Source organism: Gymnoscopelus microlampas (assembly GCF_963454915.1).
Source record: "Gymnoscopelus microlampas genome assembly, chromosome: 13".
Lineage (NCBI taxonomy): Eukaryota > Metazoa > Chordata > Actinopteri > Myctophiformes > Myctophidae > Gymnoscopelus > Gymnoscopelus microlampas.
Window position 1 is genome coordinate 11,689,420 of NC_139950.1, and position 21,016 is coordinate 11,710,435.

The 21,016-nt window shown below is 42.1% G+C and overlaps 1 protein-coding gene across 2 annotated transcripts in view; it reads right to left on the reverse strand.

Annotated features, from left to right (window-relative positions):
* dlg5a (discs, large homolog 5a) overlaps positions 1–21,016 on the reverse strand; it is a 115,786-nt gene that overhangs the window by 51,694 nt on the left and 43,076 nt on the right. For both annotated transcript variants that reach the window (XR_014602029.1, XM_084075444.1), the window contains exons 7-16: positions 20,681–20,823; positions 18,970–19,048; positions 16,441–16,674; positions 12,040–12,270; positions 8,706–8,890; positions 7,075–7,200; positions 4,890–5,022; positions 3,923–4,050; positions 2,259–2,437; positions 1,258–1,361 (exon numbers count right to left, since the gene is read on the reverse strand). Coding sequence is in view for 1 of the 2 variants with exons in the window: in XM_084075444.1 (XP_083931570.1) it covers positions 1,258–1,361; positions 2,259–2,437; positions 3,923–4,050; positions 4,890–5,022; positions 7,075–7,200; positions 8,706–8,890; positions 12,040–12,270; positions 16,441–16,674; positions 18,970–19,048; positions 20,681–20,823 (1,542 nt within the window). In the remaining variant the exon portion in view is untranslated. The remainder of the gene's footprint in view (positions 1–1,257; positions 1,362–2,258; positions 2,438–3,922; positions 4,051–4,889; positions 5,023–7,074; positions 7,201–8,705; positions 8,891–12,039; positions 12,271–16,440; positions 16,675–18,969; positions 19,049–20,680; positions 20,824–21,016) is intronic.

Consider the following 21,016-nt stretch of genomic DNA (forward strand, 5'->3'; position numbering starts at 1 on the left):
CGGGGTGTTCTCTATAAGCCCTGAGCTTTCATTAAGAAGCATTCACTGGAGTTTGAAACCAGCCAGGGATTAAGAATTCTGCTGCTGCTGCTGCTGGCAGGCCGGCGTCAGGGATAAGGAGTCAAGGACACTCTTCAAACGAGGAGAGTCCTGATGCCTGCTTCCATTTCTGACACCTGTCACCTCCCCTCGCTTATATTCCCCCGACTTTGCAGTGGAGGAAAAAGTACTCACATTTCTTACTTAAGTAAAAGTATCGATACGGCAAAGTAGAAATACTCTGTTACAACTAAAAGTCTGTCATTCAAAATATTTCTAAAAATTACAAAAAGTATTGGTATCAAAATGTACTTAAAGTACCAAAAGTAGAAAGTACTCATTATGCGGAATGTCCCATTTCACAAGTTTTCAAATGTATGAAATTAAATCCTTTGAAAATAGCAGATCTCCAAGCTCCAAGTGGTTAATGTATGTTTTGTAATAATAATCAAAATCTACAAAGTAACTAAAGTTTTCAAATAATTGTGGTGGAGTAACAATATTTGAGATGTAGTGGAGTAGAAGTAAAAGTACTGAAAACTGGAAGTACTCCAGTAAAGTAAAAAATGCCTCAAAATTGTACAGTACAGTACTTGAGTAAATATACTTAGTTACTTTCCACCACTGCTTTGAAGCATGCAGCAGGCACGTTGTGGCAGCTGTGTGGGGACAGCTCCACCTAGCCCTGCAAAGGTGCAACACTGTTTGATCTTTATTCTCTGGCCTCCACAAAGGTGAGTTTTTAGGGCTGTTTTAAATGAGCCCAGCGAACTGCATTTTTTTGAGGGATGGGGTTAGACTATTCCATACCTGGGTGGCCAGGAATGCGACAAAAACAAAAAGATCTCCATGAATTCAATGCTTCATGGGGTGTGAAATTGATAGAAAATAAAAAATGTTTAGGGTGAACTACTCCTTGAAGTGCTTAAATGTCTGAAAATACCCATTAACATCAATCCAACATATTAATAGTTAACAATAAACCAACAAACGAAAACACATTCATTTACACAACACTGATGATGGTGCCGTCAAACGAGTCTATGAAGCTATCTATGGAATCTATGAAAAAGTGTATTCTGCACAATTTTATATACAATATGTAGTGTGGGGGGGTCACTGCTTCATCTTCTCAGTCAGCTAAGGGGGTCCATGGCCTGGAAAGCGTCGAAGACCCCGTGGTCTACGTCGCAAAAGGAGATTGACGGTGGAACTCACAGCTATCAGCCGGTCTCCTACGGTCAGAGAACCCTCCCTGGCCGCTGGGCTCCCCTGGACCACGGCCGTCACAAACACTCCACTCTCCAGACCGATGCCGCTGTCTGGTTGCAAACACAAGACGGGACGACAAACAATGAAAGATTTGAGTTACCAAATGTTAGCTTAACCCATTGAGACCTGAAGCCGATTCTACAAATGTCTCCTAAATCCCAACAGTATTCTGAAAAACGTATGTTTCTATATCAGTGGTGCTCAATCTTTTTCATGTCAAGGACCCCCAAAATTATATGCATTTGGCCGTGGACCCCCCCTCCCCATCTAAAAATATTTGAATTAAGATTTGAGTTAAAAATGTTGGCTTTAAAAATATATATATTCAAAGATTTGCACACATTTTCACGATTTTTCAAAAATAGCCCAAAGTGTACAATAATGCTTTTTAGCTCAAATCTAAAAATGACACAGATAAGTTCCAGGTCTTAATGGGTTAAAAGGGGTAGTTCACCCCCCCAAAAAATCTTATTTTATATCAATTACACACCCCATGAAGCATTTGAATTCATGGAGATTTTTTCGTTTTTGTCGCATTCCTAGGCCAATAATTTGATTACCGGCGGAAAGATGCTAATGTCTTTGAGACTCTTTTTGAGTCTCCTACCGGAGAGACCGCCGGCAACAAAAACTAAAAATGTAATGCAACGAAATGCAACAAAAACTAAAAATCCATGAATTCAATGCTTCATGGGGTGTGTAATTTATAGAAAATAAGTCATTTTTGGGTGAACTACTCCTTAAAAAAAAATACATATATATATTCTAAGATTTGCACACATTTTCACGATTTTTCTATTCAAAAAATAGCAGATCTACAAGCTCATCGCGCAGCACCAGCACCAAGTGCCGCACGATGAGCTTGTAGATCTGCTATTTTTTGAAAAGCCAAAGACACCTAAAATGGATGACAAGGAATTTTACATGGGGGTGGGTGTTCTCGATACCTTTGTGACCCGTGAGGCTGACGTGCACGGGGGTGACCGTCCTTCCGCCCAGCGACTTCCTCCGTCGCACCACCATGTTGACGAGGCCGGCGCTGCCGTTAAGCACCGCCTTCACCACCTGCTTCCTGTCCTTATTGGTCAGGTCCACGTCGTTGATCTTCAACAGCCAATCGTTCACTCTGGAGAAAAGAAAGAGAGGAGAAGAGAGAAAAGAAGTGAGCCGCGTGCCGGAAGAGTTTGTGTAGTTTGAGTAGGAGCTGTCACGATTATTACACGTCGTCCCTGTCGGGTGGAAACCTCATTATGTCCAAATAACGTTACTTTTTAGGATTCAAATTCAGAAATGGCAAAAGCAGCAGATCCACAAGCTCGAAACGCGTCGCTTCGCGCCGGGTTTCGAGCTTGCGGATCGGCTACTTTTGATGCTTTTGTGACGCTGCAGTATGATCAAGTAGGGCGTTGATTTACGAGAAAAAAAACGTTAGTATATGGAGATAAGAGGTTTCTGCCTATACTGCCTCCGCCTGGTCAGCCGGGGCGCCTGATGGAGGGGAAGGGAACTGGTTGGAATAACGTGTTCCTTTCACACGCAAGAAGGTCAGTTGGCTCTCATGCATTGAAGGAGGCATGAGCTCGGCCCTGGGCTCCCTAGGCTGGTGGGGGGAGTGTAGTGCCCAGGATCACTTAGAAAATTAGCACCGGGTGGAAAAAAAGGGTTACAAAATCGTGGGATAAAAAAAAGAAAAAGAAAAAAAAAGGTTTCTGCCCGACAGCAACGATAATTGCCTGACCACAGTTTATTTGAAATGATCGCAATTACGTTTTGCCAGAATGGTTTCCATTCACCTGTAAAAATCTATCTGTTGAAAAATGTGAAAATACATTTTGAAACAGCTTTATTGTCACATCACAGGTTTACAGGGGTAAAAGAGTGTGTGATATTCGTTTTGGTGCATAATTCCCATCATATCGTTATTTCCATAGAAAAAAAGAAAAGGAAGAAGAAGGGCAAGGGGGAAAGGAGATCAAACAAGAGAACACAAAAACAAGTTATCTACATATTTACACATGGTACCTGAGATAAGATATAATTAAAGGTGTGTGAGCATAGCAGCAGACGTATACTGTGCATGATATACTTATGGACGTTAGTTAAGGTGCTAGAAAAACACAAAAAAAAAGATAAATGTCACTGCGTTGTACATGGGATTAACACATTGGCTGCCAGACTTTTTCAATGAAAAAAAAAAAGTACTCAGGAGCCGAGATACAGAATTTTTAAGTTTTAAGTTAACAAGGACGTGGATGGGAGTTTAAATCTTCGAAAAATCATATCTCCTTGGTCTTTGGGTCAAATTGAAAAAATAAATAAATTAAAAAAAATAAAACGCAGATCTGCGTCTTTGGCAGCCTGCGTTCTAAGGACTCAATAGAATGCAGATCTGCGTTTTTGGCAGCCCATGTGTTAAGGTGCAAAATGTCAGTGTGTGTCGATCGCGCACAGTCCACATAAAGTAGACTGACACTGGTATAATCCGCAAGTAGGTCCATGAGTTCAATGACAAAAACACAATTGAAATAGTGGATCGCAAATCATTTGTATGTCAAATAATCGTCACATAAAATGTCATGGCTGTGACAGCCCTGATCATGGAAAATCTCACCTTAACCTTCCGTCTGCAATACTTCCTTTATCCACTCTCGTCACAAATATCCCACAGTCCCCTGGTAAATATGGATCATTTACCCCTTCTGCGATATCGAACCCAAGTGCCTTCCAATCCATGTCATCCTGTAATGATTAAAAACATGCATACTTTCATTGACTTGGGAAACATTATACTGCCGCTAACATCATGCACTGGAAGTAGAACTGGGCGATATGTTATATTATATTATACAACGGTGTAGTTCCGACCAAGCAATCCGATTGGTTGAAATAGGCCCTCTGCCCGTGCTCAAACGAGCATGACAGCACACCTAGCCGCTCTCAAATGGAACTAATCAAAATCAGAGTCTCAGCAGAGCAGAGCTAAGTGGCTAGGCTAGCAGCTTGCATGGGACGTTTGCAGACGTAGTAGCTAAATCTGACATTTCTATCGAATATTTGAATTACAATGAGATTTAGTAATATTGACATATGGCTTAACCAATTAAGGCCTGAGGCCGATTCTACAAATGTCTTCTAAATCCTAACATCCTTTCTGAAACACTTATGTTGCTATAATATCAGTGGTTCTCAAACCTTTTCACGTCAAGGACCCCCAAAATGATATTTGGCCGTGGACCCCCATCTCAAAATATTTAGTTCCAGGGACCCCCCCCCCCCCCCCAGTAGCAAAGATTTGAGTTACAAAAGTTAGCTTTATAAAATATATATTCAAAGATTTGCACACAAGATTTTCACGATTTTTCGATAAATAGCAGATCTACAAGCTCGTATCTGCTAATTCTGAATAGGCCAAAGTATGAAATAATGGTTATAGCTCAAATCTAAAACGACACAGATGCGTTCCCGGTCTTAATGTGTCCAGTGTTGTTATTTATTGATTTGTCCATTTTGTTCAAAGATATGGTGACATTTGATGTTGGCTAACTAACGGGTATTTGACTCATGCTCCTCCACCTTACCCTGTCCTTCTCAAACTCCACCACCTCCGTCTCCCACTCCAGGGAGTCGGTGTCGATGGCCGAGTCGTGCGAGCTGTGGGCCATCAGCTGACAGAAACGAGCCTCCTTCTCCATCTGGCTCTCCATCTTCTCCCTGCATGGGAATAGGAACATTAATCACTTACATACCCTATATATTCACTGTTGGTCAGTGATTCTCCAACTTTTCTCTTGTACTCTGTTACAAGTAAAAGTGTTCGCGTTGTGAGCTTGTAGATCGGCTATTTTCAAACATTTTCAAATAGCCTATGTATAAAATAGGGCTAAAGTGGTTAATGTATGTTTTATAATGTAATCATTTATATCTGCAAAGTAACTAGTAACTAAAGTTTTCAAATAATTGTAGTGGAGTAAAAGTACAATATTACTCAAGTAAAGTACAAATACCTCAAAATTTTACTTAAGTACAGTACTTGAGTACATGTACTTAGTTACTTTCCACCACTGCATAGCAATGACATGGGCACCAGAAGGGAAAAGAAGAAAAGGAAGACCAAAGGCCACCTGGAGGCGTACCGATGAGAAAGAACGAAAAGAAGCAGGAAGGAAGTCATGGTCTGAAGTGAGGACTGCAAGCAGCTGACCGTGAAAAGTGGAAGCGCTCTGTGAAGGCCTTATGTGCCACAAGGCACGAAGTGGATAGCTAACAGGTATTCTGAATAGTTTCCGAAGTTTTCAAAAACAGCAGATTTACAAGCTTGTAGATTGTAGAAACATAAGTCACCAGTGGATGGCTGAGACAACAAAACGTTTATAGAAGTAGTGGGTCGCGCTCAGAGTGACTTTTATAAACTCCAGCCCACAGCCAATACTGCAGAATGGGCGATCATGCCAGACTCACTCCTGGAATCAAATGGAAATGAGATTTCCGGAGGGAGGGTTTACCAGGCTAGCGAGCTTGTACTATACATCTGCTATTTTTTACATTTTGAATAATTGTATTCAAAATGTTTTTCTTATTTTTTTTTAACATCAGTCTTCTATTCTGGGGGTCCGCGGCCAAATAGATATCAATTTAGGGGTTCTTGACTTAAAAAAGTTACTCTTTACACTCTTTACACTTTTTGTGGTGTGCGAGTCTTCCTACACTCTTTGTCCTCATCGACTGGAATAAATACACTCTGCCGGTGAGTTTGGACACTAAGGTTTATATTTAAACTAAAAATACAATGCATACAATGCCTTTCTGTCACTTAGATACATGGTGCCCTACGGAGGTGAGCCTTGAGGCTGCGTCTGACATTAAAACAATCATACACTCTCTAAGTCACTGTGGGCAGCCATTACACATTATGTCCAGCAGATGGAGCTTTGAAACCTTACATACAGTAAGTGAACCCATGGAGGGTGGTAGTGAGAAGAGACAGATAGAAACGGTGTGTTTGTGTGCGTATCTAAAAGCTAAAAAACGCTTTTTGGGTGATTACACGTTTTAATCTGGGGCATACTGGGAGCTCCCACAACGTCCACAAAAGCAGAATAGCACAGCTTACGCCTACACACACACCGAACAGATACGAGCTTACTGAGACAAAGCACTGGGACAAACAAAAGGAGAGTGGGTCGGGCATCTACCTCACACAAATAGGGGAGGTTTTACTTTAGATAGATCATGCAAATCTTAACACTTCACATCTATCAAAACGAATGAAGGAGCTTCAACCTTCGCTTCAGAACTTGGGTCCAGTGGTGGAAAAAGCACTCAAATGTTTTACTTAAGTAAAAGTATCAATACTGCAAAGTAGAAGTACTCTGTTACAAGTAAAAGTCCGGAATAAAAAAACAAAAGTTTAAAAACAGCAGATCTAGATGTGCTATTTTCAAATAGCCTAGGTATAAAATAGGGCTAAAGTGGTTAATGTATGTTTCATAATATAATCATTTATTTCTTAAAATTAACCAGTAACTAAAGTTTTCAAATAATTGTAGTGGAGTAAAAGTGCAATATGTGCCTCTGAGATGTAGTGGAGTAGAAATAAAAGTATTGGAAATTGGAAATACTCAAGTAAAGTACAAATACCTCAAAATTGTACTTCAGTACAGTACTTAAGTAAATGTACTTAGTTACTTTCCACCACTGCTCCATCTATCAAAACGAATGAAGGAGCTTCAACCTTTGCTTCAGAACTTGGGTCAGATGACTCACTTCAGCTCCTTGAGCTCCCGCGACGCGTCGTTCTTCCGTTTCCTCATGTCGTCCAGGTTGCGGAGGGCGTCGGCCAGGTCGCTGACCGCCCGGTCCCTCTCCCTTCGTAGGTTATCACACAGGGTCCTGGGTGAAGAGGGAAGGCTCGCATGAAGAGCGTGCATTAATCCTTTAAGACCTGAAGCCGATTCTACAAAATGTCTTCTAAAACAGTTTTCAGAAAAACGTGTGTTTCTATATCAGTGGTTCTTAAACTTTTTCATGTCAAAAATGCATTTCATGTCAAAAATGATACGTATTTGGCCGCCGACCCCCATCTCAAAATATGTTTGTTCCAGGGACCACCGGAAGCAAAGATTTGAGTTATAAATGTTCGCTTTAAAAGAATATACATATTCAAAGATTTGCACACATTTTCACATTTTTTTCAAAAATAACAGATATACAAGCTCGTAGCATGGCACTCGGTGCCACGCTATGAGCTTGTAGATCTGCTATTTTTGAATAGTGTAAAATAATGCTTTTTACCTCAAATCAAAAAGTTGACAGAGATGCGTTCCAGGTCTTAATGGGTTAACCCATTAAGACCTGGAACGTATCTGTGTCATTTATTAGATTTCTTTGGCTATTAAAAAAATAGCAGATCTACAAGCTCATAGCGTTGCACCGAGTGCAGCGCTATGAGCTCGGTGCAACGCTATGAGCTTGTAGATCTGAAAAATCGTGACAATGTATGCAAATCTTTGAATATATATATATTTTTTATATATGTTTATCTATGGAACCGAGTCAAACTAAAATGTAATGCCTCAACTCCTACGCCAATTTTAATATATAGGTTATGTTTGTGAAAAGCAGAAGTTATTAGAGAATTATGTTATGAATGCAGAATGTTATTCAATTATCAAAAGATGAGTTCTTACAAACATTTATTTTAATTAATGAGTTACCACAGAGCATAGGCTATAAATAATGTTGTCAGTTATTCCCTCATATCCAGGGGCGTACTGTGGATCTTTTTTTTATCTTGTGCTATAAAGTAACAATGTAATTCAGGGGTGCCGTGGATGATAAAGTTATTTACAGGCTGCCCTCAGCCAAAATAGTTTGAGAACCACTGGCTTTACGCCAAATCATCTGGGGAGGTCCCGCCCCCCAGTTTGGGAACCACTGTTGTAGAGGAAAAGAGCCAATAGGCTCTATGCACAGCAGCCATATTATCACTTCCTTCACAGCTGTTACCAATGATACTAATGAAGGCTCTGTTCCATTTAGTGTAGCACAGTGGTTCTCAAATGTTTCAATTTCCACGACCCCCGTAACTCTGACAGTGTACAAATGGAACCAAATGGACCCGTAAGGGTCCATTTGGTTCCATTTGTACACTCTCAGAGTTACACACCCGTAAGGGGCCATTTGGAAACCCCTCAAGGAACCATGAGGGTACCTGGACCCAATTTTTTGTCCCACTGGTGTAGCAGAGTGTTTCCAGTGAGTCGACATGCATAATATCAGCACCCTGACTCTGTTTGACCAGAATGGAACAGAGCCTTCATTAGTATCATTGGTAACACCTGTGAATGTCTTCACAATATGGCTGCTGTGCATAGAGCATATAGGAGGAGACTGACCGTATGCTCTCCCTCTCGGCCACGATCTTGTCCCTCTCCTGGAAGGCCCAGTCCCGTCGACACTTAGCCACCTCGGCCTCCTGCGTCGCCTCCTTCAGCTCCTGAGACATGGCCTCATACTGCTTCCTCAGCACTTCGATCTCCTTGTTGGCGCGCTCAATGTCCAGTGTGGCCGAGTCTTGTTTCTAGAGTACGCATGGATTAAAAGCAAAAATAAAATCTTAAGATACTTTTTTTTTATGGCCAAGTCCTATTATGTGAATTAAGAAAGGAAGAAAGGAAAAAAGATGTGCACACATTTTCAAGATTTTTCAAAAATAGCAGATCTACAAGCTCGTAGCACGGCAAAGTATAAAATATGGATAAAGGGGTTAAAATGATTGTGACGCTTTATTAACTAATTTAGCTGGGGACCCCTGGTATCCCCCCCAAGGACCCCTGGGTGTCCCCGGACCCCACTTTGAGAACCAATGTCAATTATGTCTTTTTGCTTAAATTATATCTAACTATATAAATGGCGACCGACTTCCGCACCCTCGGTGCGGACACCCCACAGCTCTGTTATCGAATAAACAACGCACCGCCAGACCACATGTCGCCAACTGACTCGCCACGGCGGCCGCGCTGAATTTACGCGTCGCGTAGGGGACATCTCATTGCTCACTACACCTTTTCCACCGCGCAACATAATTAATTCTACTCACCAAATGTCGGACAAAACGGAAGGGGAGGCAGCTTCGTACCGTTTACCGTGCGCACGACCTAATCACCACAACAGCAGGCAGCCGGTGCGGGGCTTTTTTCCTTTTTTTCCACAATGTTTTTTTGGTCACCATTTTCTCCAGGAACCATTTCTGGTGTAACGCCACCGCCAGCATGCGCTGGGTTGCCAGGTTTGCACAGCCAGCGCCAGAAAGAAGCAACCACCTACATCAAACAAACAACACCCATCCCAAGGGCCCCGCCCTCTTCTACGGGGGTCCCCACGCGCCCCTACACTTACAGGGGGTCCGGCCACCAGCGGGCTGACCGCGGACCCCCTGCATAACTATTACATTCTCTCCCTACATGCCTCACTTACACCTCGCTGAAACTCGCGCCCGCCGCGCTTACAACACGCTCACCTGGCAACACCAACACCCCTCCCTCCACCCCCTCTTCCTCACCACCACGCCACTGCATACAGTCGGCACAACGTCCCTTCTCCACACACACACAGCACACACACTCACACACACACATGCTCCTACGCCGCCAACGCTCACCAACACGTCGCCAACGCGCAACAACAGTTCTGCATTGCTGCGTCTCTTCTCCACCACCACGCTCCATTCAGGTCACTACAATGTCTACACACGCTGCCTCTACTTCTTCCTGTACTTACAGCCACACTATCCGCTCCCCTGTGCACGTCGCCACGCTGTCTACTCTTTACCTCCCTCTCTGCCTCATAGCAAGTTAGCAACAGCCTCCACAGCACACACTGCTACCTCCCCCCCCGCCTGTTGCACGCCTAACACTCGCCTCCATCCCCAATATACACGCGGCCACGCTGGGCCCCGTGCGCGGCTGGGGTTGAGGGGGGCGTAGCCCCCCGAAACTCTAGTTTCACATATGGTTCTACAGTGTACCTGTCCTTTATGAGACAATAAGTTCGCAACTTAGGTTTATACCATATATCACTACACCATTTTTCTTTATACCTGGAAAACATTGCACTTCTAATGTAATGAACATCTCATGGAATTGGAAAATAAAAAACTAATCATTAGAATCAAATAAAGATGTCAATTCATTTGTCCGGGGGTGACCAAATCTAAAATACCAGTTAAAAATATTTTTTTTACAAGTCTCTGATCAGATATGAATATTTTATAGTCAAAATTATTTCTCAAATAAGATGCACAATAGATATACAATAAATACAATATTTGAAAATGTTAAACCAACTGTTTAACTGTTCCTGTTTCTGTTCTTGTTGCAAACGCATTGCATAACCTCTGTGAGAGCGCCATCTAGTGGGCTGGTTAAGAGGTGTGAGGAGCTTGGCATTGGCCGAGGGCCTAGATCTGCATTAGGGACGCTGCGCTCGTTATAATCCAACGACTGACAGCTTATCGGATCCGCTAAGCTCTTTATCATGTGTCTAAACACTGACTTATTGCTGTGTCACATATAAAAAGGTTTGGACTGAGGAGAGATAGAGATTGGTAGTGGTGGGTAAGGTGTACTCCACTCTAGGCATAGGACCATAAAGATAAATACATTGTCCATTACATTTGATATTGAATGGAAATTTGCCTTTGGCACACAGGCATCCAGTATGCAAACAACAAAAACACAACTAATAAATAAAATACACAAATGCAATAAAATACAATATGAAATACATTCCCAAAACAGCAACAGTGGTCATGGGCTGTACGGGTTGGGTGGTGGGGTTATTTTAAAATATCCACTGCAGACGGCACAAAGGAATTATTGTAACCCTTCTTTTTGGTTAATGGTACTCTAAGCCGCCTGCCTGATGGTAATAGCTGAAGTGATGGGTGAAGAGGGTGGGTAGAGTCATTGTAAACCTGAATTGCCTTTTTGGTTATGGAGCGGTTGTATTGTTTCTCTCTCTTTCCACATTCCCACTATCACTGTCCAACAGATTTGTTCTGAAGTTGTAGATTGTTTGTGTCTAATGATCTTACTAGCCTGGTTGACTTAGGGTGACCACCCGTCCCGCATCTCGCGGGACAGTCCCAAAATTGGACCGCCTGTCCCGCGTCCCGCACAAACGGAACAATGTCCCGCGAATCAAAGATATGAACAAAAAAATAATAATACACTTTTTGGGGGGCTAGTGAGAGGAGTTACAGACAGTAATGGTATCTGCTATATCTATTTTGCCATTTCCATATATTAGCGTAGGCTATAGGAGCCCCGGGTTCAATTCCCGAGCCCGATGGAGACCGTTGCACGCTGCACGTCACTGCCCCACTCTCTCTCCCTGTTTCTTGTCTCTCTTCACTGTGGACTATCAATAAAGGCAGAAACCCCCCCCCCCCCCCCCCCCCAAAAAAAAAAACGTTGTTAGCTTGTAGATCAGCTATTTCTGCTATTTTTAAATGTATAAAATGATTAAATATGTAAAAAAAATCTTATTTAAATTATTTTATTTGTCAAATCTACCCTGTGCAATTTTTGATGACGAAGCCTAAAAGGCAAACAGAATTATTACTTTCCAGTGTTTGATGCCAAACCCACAATTAAATCGTCAATCGCAATTATTTTAGTGACAATTAATCGTCAACTTAAATTGGTGATCGTGACAGCCCTATAGTACCTGTCTGGCCTGGTAGTACTCTCGGAGCAGCTGGTCCCTCTGGACGATGGCCTCGGTCCGCTCCTTACGGGCCACGTCCCTCTCCTGGCGGACCGTCTCCACGTCCTTGCAGGCCTGGCTCAGCTCCTTCTGGGCCTCGGCCTTGTCCTTCACCTCGTGGCAGTACTTCTCCAGCAGCTCGTTCCTCTCGCAGATGGCCCGGTCGCGGTCCACCAGCGACGAGTTCAACTCCTGCAACAGGGTTTTTTGTTTTTTTTTGGACGATTGATTGATTGAATACTTTAGTAGTCAGACATTTTACCAGTGGTGGGAAAAGTACTCAAATGTTTTACTTAAGTAAAAGTATCAATAGTGCAATGTAAAAAGTACTCCGTTACAAGTAAAAGTCCGGAATTCAAAATTGACTTGAGTAAAAGTACAAAAGTATTGGTATCAAAATGTACTTAAAGTACAAAAGTACTCATTAAGCAGAATGTCCTATTTCAAGTTTTCAAATGTATAAAGATCTTTCGAAAATAGCAGATCTTCAAGCTCACAATGCGTGGCATTGCGACGCATTGTGAGCTTGTAGATCGGCTATTTTCAAATGGTCAATATATATATACAGTAGGGCTGAAGTGGTTAATGTATGTTTGTGACAATAATCAACATCTAAAAAGTAACTAGTAACTAAAGTTTTCCAAAAAAATGTAGTGGAGTAAAAGTACAATATTTGGATCCAAAATGTAGTGGAGTAGAAGTAAAAGTATTGGAAATACTCAAGTAAAGTACTTAAGCACAGTACTTAAGTAAATGTACTGAGTTACTTTCCACCACTGCATTTAACCCATTAAGACCTGCGGCCGATTCGACAAATGCCTTCTAAAATAAGTAGTTCTCACACTTTCAAGACTTTCAAGGGGGGTGATGACAGCTACGGGAAGTGATCCAACACATTATGTGTGACTACCGGATACTTTTAATGTGCTCTTCAAAGACACATTCATTTTTTGGGAGCTATTATGAGCAAGTCTATTTTTGTGCGGGCTGGTTGACTGGTCCGTCCTGTGATCTACTGAGTGAAAACACATCACCGGTACATCACACAGGCTGATTCAGGAGCTGATCAACTGACAAGCCCTGTCAGAAGCTCCAGACAGCCGTCTAAGCGCCGTCTGTCCCAGGGGGGACGTTTGGAGTTGACAAAAACGGACAGGTACGAACAGACGGAACGGAGGCTGAAATTGGATGCTGTTGTGTTGTTGCTGCTTGGGGGAAACGGTAATTAACACATTGACTGCCAGAGGTTTTTCTATAACAGGATCAGCCAGTGCCAGGAATTTTGACCATTCTGACTCATATTTGAGGACTCACAGAACATTTTGTGTTATGACTATAAACAAATGGAATATCTCAAAAAAAAGCTTAGAATCTCTTCTTTTTTTCTGAAAAAAAAAGTGAGTTGATAGCATGTTCCGTTCTTTAGCTAGAGGTAGTTGAATACAGCTTGGTCTTCACCAAAAACAGACCTTTTTGTTTAGATTCAGAGTTATGAGGGTTTTAGTAAAAGGACACACTTTAGATGCATAAAATGATTTCAAAAGTGTTTGACATTTATTTTGCCCCTTCATTGACATCAGTCATGTAAACAATACTTGTTTATAAAAAGACATTTAAAAAAAATGCTTTCGATTGTACATTTATCACTGTTTCCAAAGTGCAAGCTTATTTCAGCTCATTTCAAACAACATTATTCACTGTAATTTTTTTTTCAAAGTGTTTTTTCCCCCAAATAATAAATAATAATTCAAAGTTCAAAGTGCAACATCAATACATTCATCGAGAGCTTCCTTTTCCAAACTTTTTGCCCACACAAGTCAAAATCTCAAGCCACACCTGTATTCATAGCAGCAAATAGCAGATCTACTAGCTTTTACTGAGCTTTTAGATCAGCTTTTTTTTTTCTTTTATGCCATTTATCATGATTTGTGAAAATAAATAAATAAATAAAAATAAGTCTGTCTGTCTGTCAGTCAGGCTTCAGACTGTGACCCCCCCAAAATAATCATATTTGAACTGGGGACCTCATTTTGTTTGAAAATAGCAGATCTAGGCCTACAAGCCAGCCCTTTGTTTCTCTCTCTCTCTCTCTCTCGTTCCCAACCCGAGATCGCAACCCGCAGGTTGAACACCCTCTTCTAGTGGCCACGTGGGACACATTGTTGCCAGGTTGTGAGAGAGAAATAAGCAACCAGGTCTATGAAAACAAGCCCAAAACAAACGAGAGATGTGGTTGCCTCGCTATCATTACTTTGAAAAAAATAAAGAAAAACTCAGTCAGTCGCCATGAATCCTCCAAGTGTGTGTAGTTGTCCATGATCGCTATGTTTCTGTGTGTGTGTGTGTGTGTGTGTGTGTGTGTGTGTGTGTGTGTGTGTGTGTGTGTGTGTGTGTGCGCGCGCGCGCGTCCACCTCGCTACAGGCTGCTCGCAGCCTCGCGTATACACACGAGTTACGTCTGGAGTTTTATGGATAAATCCGTTCGCCGTGATCGGTGCGGAGCCCAGGGACCCCCTGGCCTGGGACCCCCTGGACTTGTAGGGTGTGTGTGTGTGTGTGTGTGTGTGTGTGTAGTTGGCCATCGCTGAAAAACAAGTAACCTCGCATCACCAGTCTTTCCTTGGAGGAAAAAACAAAAGGCGACCGTCCATGGAGTTTATTTTTTATATGGACATCCCACCGTTTGCCAACTTTGCCATGATCCCACCGTGTTTCAGAAAACTGCTAAAGGTAGGCTGAGGTTATTTTTCACTGGAGGTGGACCCTCCAGTGGGGGGGTCCCTGGGCGGTTGGAGGTTTTGTGTGTGTGTGTGTGTGTGTGTGTGTGTGTGTGTGTGTGTGTGTGTGTGTGTGGGGAGGTGCGGATCGTTCGGACCCTCGGACCCCCAGGTGGCCAGGGGGTCCCTGGCCGTGGACTGGGGGTCCCCGCCTGGGGGTTGGAGGTTGTGTGTGTGTGTGTGGAGGTTGTGTGTGTGTACGCTCTGAACCAGGGCTATGTGTGTGTGTGTGTGTGTGTGTGTGTGTGGGAGGGGGGGTTGCGGTCGGAGCGTGTTGTTTTTTTGGAGAAAAAAGAGGCGACAGGCTTGTGCTTGTGTATCGATCGGGGACCCCCCAGGGGGTCCCTGGCCGTGGACTGGGGGTCCCCGATGACAGGCTTTGGCTTGTGTGTGTGTGTGTGTGTGTGTGTGTGTGTGTGTGTGTGTGTGTGTGTGTGTGCACTCAGTGATCATTGAGGGCTGCTGCAGCTAAGCAGGGGGAGAGACGCTGATCGCTCGGAGTCGGATAAACTTTATAAAAACAGATAAAATCTTCGGTGTGATACAGATTCGCGGACCCCCTGCTCTTATGCAGATTCAGTGCTTTGTAATAATAGGTTTAGTGGTCTAGATGGATGATATTTTGTGCCTGAGGGGGTAATCTAACGTCCAGTGCGCATTTTTTTTTTTTTTGCTTGCCACGGGTGCTGCTGCCTCACTCAACACAGGCAGCCGCTTGCTGCTCGGATCAGACTTTCAGTTTAATATGACTTTATGTGACTTTAGTGTTTTGAATAACAAGTTTTATATTATCACTTGACCAGATAATGATATTTTACAACTTTTCTGTGGTCTAGATGGATGAAATTTCTTGTCAATGTAGGTAATGACTTAATCTAATGTAAACTACAAAAAAGACCACTTCGCGTAGATCTACGCGATTGGCACGCTGCGGCTTTAAATAGGTTCGCGTAGATCTACGCGATTGGCACTCAATGTGTTAATATGCACTGAAATTACCTGAAGTGTGTCACTACATCTCTAAAAATACAGTCAGTTGTTTTTGTAATTTTGTTTATCACAGACTTAACCCATTAAGACCTGGAACGCATCTGTGTCATTTTTTGATTTGAGCTAAAAAGCATTATTTTACACTTTCAAAAATCTTAAAATGTGTGTAAATCTTTGAATACTTTTAAAGCGAACATTTTGGCTCAAATCTTTGCTTCTGAGGGTCCCTGGAACAAAACATTTTGAGATGGGGGTCCGCGGCCAAATACATATCATTTTGGGGGTCCTTGACATGAAAAAGGTTTGTTCCAGGGACCCCTAGAAGCAAAGATTTGAGTTAAAAATGTAGTTTAAAAAATTGTATATATTCAAAGATTTGCACACAGGATTTTTTTTTAAATGACAGATTTACAAGCTCAGTGCCGCGCTATGAGCTTGTAGATCTGTTATTTTTGAATAGCCCGAAGGAAAAAAATGACAAACAGACGCGTTCCCGGTCTTAATGGGTTAAGTTACCAATAGAGTCGCACCCGAATAATTGAGTCAATGCTAAGTCGACAAAATGAACACTGGACGTAGCTCCGTATTTTCATACCTGTCGGAGCGCCTCCATCTCCTCGCTGGCCACCACCTTCTCAGAGGAGGTGTTCTTCAGCCTGGCCTCGGCCGCCTCCAGCTCCGTCTGCAGCTTGTCCAGCTCCTTGATCACCTGGTCCCTCTCGCTCATGATGAGTCGATACTCGTTGAACACAGAGTCTCTCTCCTCCTTGTACTGCTCACAGTCCTTGGCCGCCTTCAGCTGGAAGTTCTTGCAGCGCGTCACCTCCGCCTGGACGTAGGGGATGTCGCCATCGTGTAAGTAAGCACGTACAGTACGCGACAAAGTAAAAAACGGTCCATTTGGTTCCACTTGTGCACTCTCAGAGCTACCAGTAATTTAGCAGTAATTTACTCCCCTGGAAGACCCTCAAAGGTCCCCGCACCCCACTTTGAGAAAACCGGTAAGCGACAATGACCCAATAATCTAAATAAATAATGTACTAAGGCAAAAACAAGCCATATACTTGATAATAATACACTTTCAAAAAGTTTCTAAGATAGCGGAAGTAGCCGACTATTTCCGCTATTCTTCAACCGATTAATTCATACAGACGAATTGAAACGATTATGCAGTCCAGCCTATGGTCCCGCACCAATGGTTGCTTTTGCTTGGTAGGATAAAAATCCTCTCTCTTCATCCACTTCCATTGTAAAAAAAAAAAGAAGAAAAAAAGAGCATGTCGGATGCAGTGTAGTGACTGGGCATGAGGGGATATTTCTCACATTTCTTGAAAATTCTTGCATAAAAACCCAGAAGGAGGCGGAACAAAGTAGAGGGAGCCTGGTTGGTCAGGGACCAATCAGAAGGCTGACATGTCAGTGGTTCACAACCTTTTCTGGATCAGGGTCCACTTGAAAATCTTTCGTGGCCCAGCTATCTGACCACTTAACACGGCAGCTAAAAGGCGATAGTATCACACCTGCAGAAACCAGCCAACTCCATTTTTCAACTTTTTTTTTTTCATAAATCAGTGTTATTGAACACCCTTTACGTCTGTGTGTTGGTTAAAAACATATTGAACCAATGAAAACTATTAAGCAGCGCTTCTGACTAAACCAGCTAACTCCATTGGATCCTCAAACTGTCTGCTAAACCAGCTAGGGCTCCACACCCTTTTGACCTCCAACCTCATTGGCTGCGGTTACATGGACAGGTATATTCCACTTGTATTTGGAATATTCCACTTGCATTCGGAATGACTGCTCATTCAGAATAAAAATGCTCATGTAAACGCCTCAATTGGAATAGAATATTGGAATAGAATATTCCATTCCGGTCTGATCTGAATTAATTTTCATTCGGGTTTGGAGGGGTGGTATATACAGTACCGTTTGAATCGGTATATACCAATAGGAATTGAGCATATAAACACTATTCCGGACGCTCCTCTCCGTTTGGAATACATGCATGATTTTGTCCACGCTTAGTAGTGCTGTCAGAATTGGCCAAAAATGACCTATCAAATCTCATTTTTTAATTATTTTTAATATAAAACCTTGTATGCAGTAAAACTTGAATTCAAAGACTGCATAAGTCTATTTATGTCTCTGTATGCGTCGGCCACAGTTGGTGCCGAGAAGCACTCGCTCCTGCGGGATAAAATGAATGATTCATATTCTATAGCGTCATTTAATAAGCTTATATACTGTAATAGTTAAGCCCAGACTTGTCCAGGAGAACGGACGCTCCGAGGATCTGAGCCTGTGATGGAGGAACAATCTGAGCCTGTCCTTGACATGAAACGGGAACTTATAATCAAAGGAATCTATTCAGTCAGATTTTTTTTTTTTAAATAAAATGAAGGTAGCCTATATGAGAAATGTGACAAGTAGTAGGCTAGCCTAAGTTTTACCGTGTTTGGTACCAATACAAAAAAATAAACTGGTCTGAACTTGTAGATTTGCTACTTTCGCATTAAAACAGCGATAACAAAGGAACGCGGGCTCACACCGCATACAACGCTGCCTGGCAGGAGTCGGTCTAAAAGTTAAATTCCGAATGAATGCTTTGGTTAATGTAAATGAGGAATACTTTTATTCAGGTTCCATGTAAACAGTTTGGTATGAATCTCTGTTCGGAATGAGTTCATTTTGAATGAATAAATAATATCCATGTAACCGCAGCCAGTGTGAGCTTGGAGGTCCATTCAGCTGTTCTTATCAATGATAACGATAATGTTATAACATCATTACAATGATAATGATAACAAAACCTCCTAACTCCACTATTTGTTTTGTTTTTTCATTTCCTGAAAAATTAACATTTTGGAGTTAGCTGGTTTCTGCCCAACAGCAGAGATATCTAAATATAAACATATTAAATTATGTAAGTTATTTGTCATATCTGCCCTGTGCACCTTTTGTTTCCGAAGCCTAAAAGCCAGACAGAAATGTTATTACTATTCATAATGTTCCAAAGTTCAACGACGGAAACGCAATTAAATTGTTAATTGCAAAATAAAGTAAAGAAGCAAAGAAAAAGTGAAGAAAAAGAAAAAAATCATTGCATTAGGTAACACTGTACCTGGAGGCGTTCCATCTCTCTCTGCAGCTCCTTGTTCTGGGCAGACGACTTGTTTAGCTCCTGCTGCACCGAGTCGAACCTGGGGAGCGGAAGGAAGGCAGCGGTGGAAAGGAACTAAAAGAACTACATTTGTACAAAAGGTACACTGAGCTACAGATCCGTAAGGGTCCATTAGGAACCCCCCCCCCGCCCCAAGTAACCCAGGGTGTCCCTGGACCTCATTCTGAGAACCACTAAAATAAAATGTATGCAATACTGTATGTATTGATTGAATTTGTGTTTATCAAAATGAACGCCAAAATTATAAATATACAGTATATACTGTTTTTGATATATAGAAATTATTAAAGGGAACGGTTAAGTAATTGGACCGGACCGTTAACACATTGGCTGCCAAGAACGCAGATCTGCGTTCTTTCAACAAAAAACAAAAAAATCAAAATATTTTTTTTTTTTTTTTTTTTTTTCATTTGACCCAAAGACCAAGGACATATGATTTTCCGAAGATTTAGACTCCCATCCACTTCCTTGTACCTTAAAACTTAAAAATTCTGTATCTCGGCTCCTAAGTACTTTTTTTTTCTCATTGAAAAAGTCTGGCAGTCTACTGTAGGGAAAAAAAAAAAAAGATGGCAGCCAATGTGTTAACTCATTGGCTGCCAGCTTTTTGAATTTTTACCTACAGCTGGCTGCCAGACTTTTTCAATGAGAAAAAAAAAGCACTTAGGAGCCGAGATACAGAATTTTTAAGTTTTCAGTTATAAGGAAGTGTCTGGGAGCAAAACTCTTCGGAAAATCATATCTCCTTGGTCTTTGGGTTTTTTTTTTAAATTAAAAAAAAAAAAAAAAAAAAAAACTTTTATTTTGACTTTTTTTTTTTTTGAAAGAACGCAGATCTGCGTCAATGGCAGCCAACGGGCTTTTGCGCAAATGAACGCAGATCTGCGTCAATGGCAGCCAATGTGTTAAGAGAGAACCGGACCGTTAACCCATTCAAACCCGGGAAAGCATCTGTGCCATTTTAGATTTTTCCGTTGGCTATTCAAAAACAGCAGATATACAAGCTCACAGCGGGTCACTTTGTGCTGCGCTGCTATTTTTGGAGAAAAAATAAAGAAAAATCTTGAAAGTGTGAGAAGTGCTGATTTTAGAAGGCATTTGTCGAATCGGCCTCAGGTCTTAATTCATTCAGTGCCATTGGCGTGTTTTACGCGTTTTTTTTCCAAAGGCTCTGAGTGCCATTGACGTGTCTGAAGTGTTTTGGTGTTTTCAGTGTTTATCCACCAGATGGCGCCGTTCGCAAACCGGCGATCACCATCTGAGTCCTTCAACATGCAACGAGGCAGCAAAATCACGTGATCACAAAAAAAAACACCACATTGACTTGAAAAATATAAAACACATTTTTCTCTGCTTTCTGTTGTTGTGGGGGAAACCACTCCTCATTCAACTGCCCAAATATGTGTGTCAATTCAATATGTTTTCTCCGAGTGTACGAGACCCCGCTATGAATGTTACTGCGATCGGCGGGTCGATCGCTGTGAAAAATAACATTCTATGATTGACTCACAAAGGTGAGTGAAAACACTCAAAATCTCTGACAATGTGGCAACTAGACAATGTCTTTTTCTGGCACTGAACGAGTTAATGGGTTAAGGAACCGGAATCGTTTTAAAATCCTAAAGGATCCGAACCCCAAGGTATCACTCACCTTCTCAGGGAGGTGGAGTACTGCTGCTGGTAGTGGATGGCCGAGTCGCGCTGCTTGAGCAGCGCGTCCATCTGCATCTGCAGCCGCCGGTTGTCGTCTTCTGCCTGCTCCAGGCGACTCAGGTCCGTGTTGTGGGTGGCCACCTTCACAATCACAAGCAACAATCCACTTTAATTGTCACAGCAGCACAGGTTCACATGTGCAGAGGAAGTGGACACAGCAGCAAAGCAGGGATTCAAGCAAAAATGTAATGAATTAATATAAATTAAAATAACACTGACGACAGTGCTGTCAAACAAGTCTATGAAGCCATCTATGAAATCTGTGAAAAAGTTT